The 12084-nt window shown below is 38.1% G+C and overlaps 1 protein-coding gene across 3 annotated transcripts in view; it reads right to left on the minus strand.

Moving 5' to 3' along the window:
* The window catches only part of PTPRQ (protein tyrosine phosphatase receptor type Q), a 117285-nt gene that overhangs the window by 28276 nt on the left and 76925 nt on the right, over window positions 1–12084 (minus strand). For all 3 annotated transcript variants that reach the window (XM_052774661.1, XM_052774663.1, XM_052774662.1), the window contains 7 exons: window positions 11781–11967; window positions 9278–9522; window positions 8573–8639; window positions 7823–7981; window positions 6358–6580; window positions 5839–5912; window positions 169–268 (listed from right to left, as the gene is read on the minus strand). In XM_052774661.1, the coding sequence (XP_052630621.1) occupies window positions 169–268; window positions 5839–5912; window positions 6358–6580; window positions 7823–7981; window positions 8573–8639; window positions 9278–9522; window positions 11781–11967 (1055 nt within the window). The remainder of the gene's footprint in view (window positions 1–168; window positions 269–5838; window positions 5913–6357; window positions 6581–7822; window positions 7982–8572; window positions 8640–9277; window positions 9523–11780; window positions 11968–12084) is intronic.

Raw genomic sequence — 12084 nt, forward strand, 5'->3', positions numbered from 1 at the left:
CTTTGTGAGTCCCTCGCTAAGTTCCTACATAAAAGAAAAAAAAAAAAAAGAAAATGCAATACATTTTGAAATGACAGATTGGCTCCATTTATAGGACTGTTTCAGCTTTTCTTTAAAATATTTTTGAGTGCTTGCAAACACGGTATGGCAAGGATACATAAATCTCACCTTGCAAAAGCATATACTGCAGCCACCAAAAGAACAACTGAAAGTACACACAAAGTAACAGCAAGGATAACTTCTACAGATCTTCCTGACAGTCCTTCACCTGCAAAAGAAAGGGGAAATCTAATATTTCATAGATTCATTACAACTTTTACATTTCTGACAGGGTGAAATCAGGGAGTGATGAGAGACAGACACTCTTCTCTCTGTACAACTGCATCCGTTTTGTGTCAGTCGAAGAGCTGCTCAGGAAAGAAAAATATAAGAAAACCAGAAACAATTTATGTAAAGGTTCCTAAGCATTGCTGATCTATGGAATACATAATGCTAATAGTATATGTCTACAACTATATGTGCAGCCATCCCCTAGTGCTTTTCAGTTTTACCTGCTAAACAGGTTAAGGTAGGTCTACACTGCAGTTAACATCAGTCTGAACACCAGCCTGAGCTGAGCCCCTGCGTCAGTCTCTGTGCAGCCAAGAACAGACACACTGCTCTAACAGCTAGGAGTAATCAAACTCCAGAAGTGGAGAAGGAAGAGGCACAACTCTAAAGCTAAGAGGCTGCAGCTGTCATTCACAGGCACAAAAAAAAAAGGTGCTTTTTTGGAGATGCTCTCCTCAGGGTGCTGAAGGAACCCACCTAGTGATCGGATCTGAACCTTCTGGATTAATCTACCTCACTGACCATTAACTCATTCTCTTTATTTACGTGGGAACTGGTGATATTGTTAAGAATAACCACCAGCAAGGCAGAAGTAATCATAAAGGCCTCTATGATAAAAAGGTAAAAGTGCTGGTATTCTAATCAGTCCTTCCAGATGAGAATGAAGGCTCACACACAGACTGATAAACAGTTTAGATTAGTAGTTTCTAGACCTCTTTTTGAACAATTTGGTGCTAAATTTCTGAGAGTCATTTAATTTCCCACCCTTCCTGGTAATCCTGTCCCTATCTCAAAAACCTCAGCCTCTTTTTTTCCTTAGGCACACAGTGAAAATAAGAAAAGCAAGGGATTACTACTGCTGGTATTGTTCACCTATGCTGACATTCACCTCCACTTGCTGATCCAATGTAGAAAACCTAGCTCCTGTCCAGCTTCCAGGAAGGACAGAAAAATGTACTGCTTCCTGCCATATGAAACTGAGATTTCCCACTCAAGGGACAACGTCCTCCCAAGGACACACTGGGAAACACTGAAATCCTGGCTTTGTTTCTCTCAAAAGACTCTGATCTTTGGATTAGAGAGTATATTGCAGATGATCTGGACTGCATGTACATTGGACAACATGATTAAAATTCAAAATGATCTTGATTTAGCTGAAGAAATCATCTTAAAACAGTAGGATGCAATTTTGCAAGATCAAGTGCATGGTTCTACACATAGGCAAGAATAATCAGCTACAATAATACAGCATAGTAAACAGTAGGTTAGGTAGAAATATATCAGAAGGAAGTGTGAGATTACTGTAGACCGAAACCAACATGAATAAGCAATATCATGCCTGTATAAAACTATAGACAACAGAATTAAGTATAGTTTACAAAACACCTGAAATAATTCTTCCACTGTATTAGTGAAGTCTCAGATGCAACGCTGGACACTCCAAGGTAAGAACAATTTAGGCCAGGGAAAGACAATAGAAAAGAAAAGCAAGTATATAAAAAAATGTTGCAAGGAGAAAAGGAATGAAAAAGTCCATGCCACTCACTGATCTCTGTGATAAGGCACACATGTTAGTAATGTGGAAGAAGAACAGAAGAATCTCCAGAGGAACCTCTACAATAGTTCTATCTATTTTGCACTAAATAGTGAAGTCAATGTTAAACCTTAGGGTTAACATCAGTCCAAACGTTGCCGATGTTAAACAAAACAGTGCTGGCAGAATACCCATCAAGAATAAAAAAAAATACATTTTCTCCTACTTTGCAAAAGGGAAGGACCACGCACATCTGTAGAGCTAATCATGGGCAAGGGAAAGGAGATAAAACAGAAGACATCATGTTGTATAACTCTGAGGTGCTGCAACTCAACACTTGATAACAAACCGCAATAACAGAATATCATAAAGTAGGTTTCTAGGCAAAAGGCAGTGTCAGGAAACCCCATTTTGATTATTTCCTGTCTCATCAGCTTTGTATTTCACATGGAAAAAGTCTACACTTACACAGCACTACCAGCTGCCCCACGATGATTTGCTGAACTAGCTATCAGAGTTTATGAAAAGGTTATAAGCTGCCTTGATGTATTAGAAGTTTAAACAGTATTTGTCACCACATCTTAATTATCTCATGGAAAAATCCTGACCTTTCATTGTAGTATGGATGTTACTTTTGCACAGTCAGCCATGGGTTATAAGGAAGAAACTCTACTTCTCCAGCTCAAGAGGAGAGTTGTGGTACTCCAAGTATGGTTGAGTGGGAGCACCATATTAAAATGTATCCTCTACTATAATTAAAAAATCATTATTGCAGCCGTGTATTCCAATAATTTCTGCTTCAGTGTTCCTCCCTAGCAAAACTCCTATTGTTTAACAAGAACATCTGACATCTGTCACAGAGAACTCTCTCATAGGTTTTCCAAATTTTTTTCTGCTTCAAATATATTTAACATGCAGTATTAAATTGCACAGATACAAGGTTAGCTTTCTGGTTTTCCAGTCTATAAGTAGACTTAGAAACCAAAATAATGTAGGGTTCTTTGAACTGTCATGAATACCTCTGCCAAAATTCAAATTAGTGTTTTATCTACTAAAATTAAAGTGTAATGTCAGGCAGCATAAATTTCTTCTGAAAAAAATGCTGTTGTTACAAGTGGAATAGAAGCTAGGTCACGGAGATGCCTAACAGCTACTGATCTTTCTGGTGTGCATTCTGGGTTATACTTCTAGAGCAAGTCTGAAGTTCATATAACCAAAGCATGTTCTATAAGGAAACACTTGGCAAGGTTCCTCAGTTTATGTGTCTCAAGAGAAAATGTGTCTGAAAAAATCTAACTTCCTTTATTCACTTAAGATGACATTGGTAATGGCATTGCCAGTGCTGTATCTTCAAGGCCACTCAGCTGCAGCACCTGCATCACTTGTGAATATCAATTTGATGTTGATTTCACACTTGTAAGAAAGCATAGAAGGAACTTTTAATTATCTGGCCCACTTGAGTTTTGTTTCTTGTTTGATAGGCTCCGAAATTCAGAAGTTAAGGCCAGAGAAGAATTTGCTGTAGTGCCCATTTTAAAAGCAGTGCTTGATGTTAATTAAACTTTAGTACAGAAGGCACTGGATGGGCATGAGGAGCCATGGATATCAGGAATTTATCAGGTCTAATTTTTTTCCTATTACATTTTAGTCAGCATACAAACAGATCTTTCTTCTTTATGATCTACACCAAAGGAGAATGTGTCACAAGTTTTCAGTAACAATATAGGAGAGAATGAATTACACTATCTGTCTGCCAATAAAACATGGTTTCTTTAACCATTGCAGACTTTTCTATTAGAAAGGAGAAAGTTGCCCAGAGGACTGGATACAGTTGGACTCATTTCCAGTAGGCTTGTTTTCCTTGAGTGGACACACTGTCTTTCCCTTACTGGGCAAACTATTTGCTTCATTGGCTTAGAACTTTTAAACCCAGAACATATAAAGACAAGTTTTGTGTTGCACTTTCCAAAACATTCAGGGCTAGAGAAATAGCGCCAGATCCATTCAGAATATTCAGGTAGTGAATTAGCATTTCAGGGTCTTCAGTATCAGATCATGTAACAAATTTCTAACATGGATTAGATGAATAAGGGAGCTCGTATCACAGAAGATGAATGCCAAATGAAAAATATGTGCCCACTAAAATTCTTCTGGGTACTCATCCAGTTGTCTTGGGATCCCTTTTCAGAAAGTCAGGGGTAATGCTTAGCTAAGTAAGTTTTGGCTTACCAATATATTAAAAGAACTTACAGATCTTATTGCGATCTGCTATGAGAGTCTTCATTCCCAGTTTTGGGGGTAGATCAATACTGCCATGGAGGAATTTATGCTGGATTTGAGACCCCATAACAGCTGGCCTGGTAGCCAGTGATGTCAGAACCAGATGGATTCTATTAGACAATATTAATTTATTAATTAATATGTAGCTTTGTCTGTATCTAAAGGATGAAGGGCTGAAGGGTCATGTCCTCAGATGAGCTGTCACTAGGAATAATCTGCAGCCAAGAGGTTTCCTACACTAGGCTCACTGGAATAGAATCATAGAATCATAGAATCATTTAGGTTGGAAAAGACCTTTAAGATCATTGAGTCCAACCGTTAATCTAGCACTGCCAAGTCCACCACTAAACCACTTCCCTAAGTGCCACATCTACGTGTCTTTTAAATACCTCCAGGGATGGTGACTCAACCACTTCCCTGGGCAGCCTGGTCCAATGCTTGACAAAACTTTTGGTGAAGAAATTTTTCCTAATATCCAATCTAAACCTCCCCTGGTGCAACTTGAGGCCATTTCCTCTTGTCCTATTGCTTGTTACTTGGGAGAAGAGAACGACCCCCGCCTGGCTCCAACCTCCTTTCAGGCAGTTGTAGAGAGCGATAAGGTCTCCCCCCAGCCTCCTTTTCTCCCGGTTAAACGATACCAGTTCCCTCAGCCGCTCCTCATAAGACTTGTGCTCTAGACCCTTCACCAGCTTCGTTGCCCTTCTTTGAACACGCTTCAGCACCTCAGTGTCTTTCTTGTAGTGAGGGGCCCAAAACTGAACACATTTGAGGTGCGGCCTCACCAGTGCCGAGTACAGGGGAACAATCACCTCCCTAGTCCTGCTGGCCACACTATTTCTGATACAGGCCAGGATGCCATTGGCCTTCTTGGCCACCCGGGCACACTGCTGGCTCATATTCAGCCGGCTGTTGACCAATACTCCCAGGTCCTTTTCTGCCAGGCAGCTTTCCAGCCACTCTTCCCCAAGCCTGTAGCGTTGCGTGGGGTTGTTGTGACCCAAGCGCAGGACCCGGCACTTGGCCTTGTTGAACCTCATACAGTTGGCCTCAGCCCATCGACCCAGCCTGTCCAGATCCCTCTGTAGAGCCTTCCTACCCTCGAGCAGATCAACCCTCCCACCCAACTTGGTGTCCTCTGCAAACTTTCTGAGGATGCACTTGATCCCCTAGTCCAGATCATTGATAAAGATATTAAACAGAACTGGCCCCAGTACTGAGCCGTGGGGAACACCACTTGTGACTGGCCACCAACTGGATTTAACTCCATTCACCACAACCCTTTGGGCCCAGACATCCAGCCGTTTTTTTACCCAGCAAAGAGTATGCAATACTAGCTCTACATCCAACACAGAGGGAAACTGCACAAACAGTATAGCTCTGGCAGTTCACCAAGCAAGATGAGTTATCCTGTCAAAATGGTATTTTTATTGGTATAACTGAATCTCTGCTAACGAACTTTGTCAATACTGCTTCTTCCTTTAATAGTTCAGGCTAAGATAAGACCTCTTGACAACCTCAAAAGGACACATTTTGGGAATGGATATGTTTCCTCAGCCATTCTGGTTAAGCTAGGTCCAACAAAAAGAGAGATTACTTACTTCAGGGAAACCACTGTACTAAAAAGAAACATGGAATTGTCTAGATATTCTTTGGAAACAGAGAAATATTTTAGTAAATTACAATCTCCTTACCTAATGTTTTGACAGGGTCAGAATAGTCAGAATCTGTAAACTGTCCTTTAACATTAGTTGCTCTGAACTTAAATCTGTGAAATAAAACCAAGAAAACTGATGAAATACAAGCTTATGTGCATTTTCTTAAATATTATTTCACTTAGAAACTAAAACCTCTTTTTCAGTTTTAGTATAATATAAGCTGGAATCATTATTCACCTGCTAAAGTGACGTTATGACAGACATCAAGGACTCAGTGTCAATATCTTAAATGTATAAACAAACTATATGAATTACTTACCTTGAATTTGGGCTTCTTTAATTTAAGAACTCAGTAAGCATCTTTTGTTACCTAAAACATTTTAAAAAAATTTGTCTCCCATATTTATGCTCAGCCAAAAAATTTAAAATTAGAGACACATGAGGATCATTTCAATCTCCACCTTTTCATAATTGAACTACACATTGTGTGTTTGTATAAATGTATATTTCACTTAAATCTTTCTCTTGGACAAACATAGAGACAAATGTACTTACAGGTACTGTTTTCTTGGTTTCAGTGGGCCATTACATATTTTGTCATGACTGCCTGGTATCATACATGTAGTATCAGCACCTATGACATATATTTCTTCTTTGCCACTCAGATCTTCTTTTCCTTCTATACATGATGGGTTCGGAAAGCCTTCATTTGTAAAATACGGCCTCGGTCTGTTGAAGTAGGCATCATACCACTTAGTAACATTCCCATCATGCTGAGCTATTTTCAAGAAAAGAAATAGAAATAATTTACATTCTAACCAGACTGTAATTAAAGAAGTTAAATAGGAAATTAATTTTTTTAAGAGCTTAGCATGCTATCAGTACCATTTACACAACTAAGTCTATAACTGTATTTGCACTTGAACCCAAATTTCCCTATTATCCACACTATCTATATTTTGTTAACGCAGAGTAAGCCAACTGAATCACAACTAGAAAATTTCAGGGGCAGTCTTGCACATGAGCTCTGCCTGCAGAGGATATCACTTGTGCAAGCCACTTTGAAACTGAGCATGGCTAGCAAAGACAGTAAAAAGTGTTTACTCTAAAGACAGTAAAGACTGTTTAATAAATGAAATTACTAGATTTCAATAAGTGGACAGTACCCAGCAACTCAGGAGAAAAATCATCAACATGTTGCTTAACATGGTATTTGTATATCTATCAGTTCAAGAGAATCTTCACAGAAATAGCTATGAAGTAATTGTAGGATTAGTGCTAAAATGCAAAATTCAGAAAAAGGTGAGAGGCTTAATGTGAACTCACTTAGTGTGAATGTTTTACTTCTATACTTTGAAAGCAAGCAAAACAAGGGAATTAAATACCTGGAATTTGTCCTGCTTAGGTAAAGTAAGCCTGACCATATGATGTCCTATCATGAAACTCCCACTCACATTGGTAGGCAATTACTCAGAAGAGCATCATGGCACTGTTCATATGAGTAAATATTCATCAGTCCATACAAGGGAATACACATTCTAACCCACAGTCTACAGAAGGGATTTATATAAATCCCTCTGCCCCCGTTATGAAATGGAAATATCAACTGCACATGACTGCATTCTTTTACAGGCAACACTAATAGCAACAGAAGAATAACCTTGCAAAAAAAAGTTTCAGTTTTATTTACCTTTCGCAAATGCCAAATGTATTTTTTTTCAAGGAAATAGGAAATAAAGAAATATGAAGACAACAATAGGGCCAGAATAATATTGGTGACTTCAAACAGCATGGATGACTTCGTCCACATGTGTTCCCAAAATCCAGTACCCAGCCCACAGGTATTGTGAAAGGCACTTTGCTCTTAGTACTGTTGCCACAGCTAAAGTGACTTTGTTAGCTGTTTTCTAACATGAAACTACTGAGACCCAAGAAAAGAAATAGAAGAGAAAAGACAAACAGCCTGAAAATAAATAAAAAAACCTGAAAACAATTTTCAAGAGAACTTATAAAATTCTACCTCCGGCTTCCACAACAAGAACTTGTATCTTCTTGATAGGGCCATGATCATCACTGTAGTAACATACCGGCATTCTGATCGTAATTGTTGTAGCTGTGACGAGTAATGCCCCATTGGTATCATAAACTGGTGCTGGTTTCTTTTTAGGCCGTGGTGGTTCTGTTTTTAAACAAAGATATACAACAGAGTTTTGTTTTAAAATGCTTTCACTACAAGTACTTTGTTCAGGCACATAGCTGTGTTATGCAGGACAAATCTTCAGTATATTTTTAGGGACAAGTTAATGTTGTACTTAATGCCTTAAGCCTCTAAAAGCTGTATTCTGATAAATGCCTCTGCATATCAGTTTTCGATTAAAGGAGAAAACAATAAAAAGACTGGGTCTTAGTTTTTCAATGAATTTCAGTCAATTACTGTATTTATTTCCACAACTGTGATACTGTGTACTTAGCCATACCTCTGTGATCCAAGCTGTTTGCTGATGGTAACTAAAATACTGAAGTTGGTATGATTACTTCACCAAGTCTGCACATGTTTTACAGTATCATTCAGATAGGAATAGCAAATGACCGGTGATATGCAGTGAAATTGAGCACTGAAATTCAAGGCTATCAGTTATGTGTTCCTGTTCCTACATTATGTGGCCTCTAAATAATAGACAAAGGCACACAGCTGTGTACTCACAGGTAGAAGAGCAATTTCTTCAGCATTTATAGAGATTTCAGCTAAAGGGTACTTTATGAGACATACCTTTGATATCCATGGTTATTTTCAATTGAATTTTTGGCCCTGCACCAGCACCATTAATTGCATACACCTTAAAAAAACAAACACTTTTTTTAATGAGTATTGGTACTAGCTTCACATTGGCCAAATCTGGATATATTTGAAGCAACAATGAATGCTGAAACACTCCTTTTGTCATTCACACTTTGGTAGAACTTACTTCATATTTCTTTACAATCCTAAGTACAGTAACACTTCATCACTTGTAATGTAGCTCTTACAAAAAGGAGAAAAACAAGCCCACTTAAACAGTTATGCCGCCTCCTTTTATGTGCTAGTCTCTGATTATTTGAAAGGACTTCACACACATACTTCTAGCAAGCTCCCCTTGCAGAACTGGACCTTTCATCTGAGCCAAATAAGCAATGCAAGTAGTGGAATTAAGAGAGAGATTTAGTCTCGTACCTGTGACGATGTGTCACAGGCTGCTTTGCTAGCACATGAACCGGTGGTCCAGAGTACAAAGCTAACCACCAGTGATGTGTCCTGCTCCCACTCACTCCACCCTCTTCATTGCTCCCCTCATTCCTCAGACTTGTCTCTCTTCACACCCCAGCTAACATTCTCGGCATGAAAATCTCATTTTCAGCCAAGGTTTGTGTTCCCTATTCAGACTAATCTCTCACTCATATCAAAGAAAAAAATAAAAGAAAAAGTGTTGGTTCTTACGCTGACATTATAGGTATGTCCTCCTTTTAGTCCTTCTATCATGGCAGTAACTGACTGATCTGTTTTATCAATGACACTAAGGTTGTGGATCCGGATGGCAGCTGGGTCGTCTTCATTGTAAACCATAGCTTGATACACCTGAATATTTCCATTTGGTTCAGATGGCGGCACAAATGTTACTTGGAATTTTGTTACTTCGTCTGGTATCTTCTGAAACGTTATGTTGTTAGGTGGGTCTTCAGGCACTGAAATAAATATTTCAATGATCCACTTAATCAGTTTACTACTACTACTATTAGAGTAAAACCTGAAAAATTAGAAATTATATTTTTGCATATCAGTGTTATTTCATTGGTATTTTCTGTTTTTATTAAAAACACCACAAATATTTATTCATATGTAAATATTTATAAAGACAATAAGAAGTTAAATATTTAGTGAAATCCTATTCTTAATGATAGCATTTAATGCTACAAATATTAAAAATAATGATTCGATAACCCTCAGTAGTCTCTACTCAGAAAAGTTTCTTCTGATTTTCTACTCAGAAAGCCTGAAGGCATCATTATACCTTGAAATACATCCGGGTAAACAAATCCTTGCATGGATTGACAAGCAAGAAGCAAGTGTTAGTCTTGAGTATCCCTTTCTGAAAGCTCTCTGTCAACAGCAAGCTCCTTCCCAACATATAAACAAACCACCACGCTCCTAAGAGTCTCTGCTTATCACAGCTAACTCTTCAGGAAAAAACTTTCCACTAGCCGATGCCCAGACACAAACACAACAAGCATTTTTCGCAAAGACAGTTATTTGTCAAATGCTCATTCCAGTAGCTTATTCTCAAGACAGTAAAGGTATAAATAATTTTCCTGATGTCCCTGTTTGAAAGAAGAGGCTGTAACATTCTTTCCAGGCAGCTAAATAGCAGACAAGTATGTAGCGTGACCTCTAAATAGTGAAATCAAGCAACTGAAGGTAAACACATTCCCTCAGCCAAGGATTTAGATGCAGTTGTCCTACCTTCCAGGTTTTTTACACCAGCCAACAAATGCTTACTCAGGCTTCTCTGGAGTTAGTCTGTGTAAACTGGTCCTAACTCAGCCATATGCTAGACTGTACAAACCAGATGAGACAAGATGAGATAGAAAAAATAACTGTTCCTCTCTAAGTTTACTGCACCTCCTGATGTATCACATTTTACATAAGAGAAAGGGCTACCAGAAAATACAGCTCACAGGACAGACCCAGCTACCACTTAATTTAATCTTCATTCATTTTTCCGCAGTAAAAGACCGTATCAGCCTCCAAGGATGTAAACAGGTCATGAAATTAAAAGGTATTAGATATATATCTATATATGCACACCCCCATCCCATCCCATCCCATCCCATCCCATCCCATCCCATCCCATCCCATACCGTTAGGGGCATTGGATTTTCATACATGAAAGGAAAGATAAATGATAAATACAATCACTGTGTAGTATGTCTAAATCTGAAATTAAGCTGACTATATAGCTAAAAGAGCTGACCTGCATCTAACCTCACTAGGGATAAGGCAATTGTAGTTTATACACAGTTGATAATTAGTTTGAATGAAACAAAACTTCAATATCTTTTCAGAAAATATTTTTTTGTTGTTTCATTTGTTTGTTTGTTCATATATCCTTAGTGAACAGTTAAAAACAAACAAAGATAGCAGACCGAGCATAACAAGGAACTATGTATATAAAGCTAGGACTATATCTTCCTCATGTACATCTGTTTATATTTTCCTAAGCAAATGCTATCTACTTTTCTGTACCATAGCCTCTCGGTATGATGAGGCCCTTACACAGTTCCTCACTCTCATCTCTCAGTTTTATTTCTCTGAGTAACTTAATAGCATCAGCAACGTTTGTCATCTTAGTATCCACCTCATTCTCCAGATTGTTTTGAATCTGTGGAACAGCTGACTCAAGCACAGATCCCTTGGGCCTTCACTAGCAACCTCCTTCCACTGAGAGTACGCAGATCATCTCCTCAAGTCAGTACAGGTACCATTTATAAATGGTAGGATTCGCTTCACTTAATTTTTATATGTTTAAATTTTGCATCAAGACCAAGGATGTTGTAGAGAGTTTTCAATAGTTTCTTAAGGGAAACAGGCACCTCTACAGAGGGCAGCCATCCCTTCCTAAAACAGGTATCTTATATATACATGCTAATATAGATAGGACCTCTCTTCATTGACTACAGAAGTAATCTAGATGGCTGTATTCCACACATCTGTATTTTACAGGAAGCAAGTTAAGATCTCTGCATTACTAAGGTAAACCTTAGTATTTATTATCACCATCACTTTTTCTGTCGACTGCCACCTTTTTAAATATTAAAGAAGAAATATTGTGAGCACAAATCTGCATTAAAAGTGCACCATGTGTTCAAAACTCTTTTTTTTTTTTTTGTCAGGTGTAAGAAAAACTGCAAAGTTTGATCCACATAAAGTAGAGAAAAATACAAACCTGCTTCAAAAGTGGAGACAATTACTGGAGAACTAGCCTTGCCTTCAAGGAGTGCAGCATTAATGTCCCCCGTAAAGGCAATGATTACTACAGAATACCTTGTAAATGCTTTTAAATCAGAAATTTCTAAGACTTTACCCTCATTATTTGTCTTCAGAAATTGAGCTTTATAATTGTCATTATCTACCTGTAAAATAATAATAATAAAAGAAAAATTATTATGAGACTTGAAACAGCCAAAATCAGGACATTATTATTTGAACACCTTATTTAACTTTTATCTTTCCACTTTTCTAACCATTCA

This window comes from Harpia harpyja, chromosome 23 (genome assembly GCF_026419915.1).
Source record: "Harpia harpyja isolate bHarHar1 chromosome 23, bHarHar1 primary haplotype, whole genome shotgun sequence".
NCBI lineage: Eukaryota > Metazoa > Chordata > Aves > Accipitriformes > Accipitridae > Harpia > Harpia harpyja.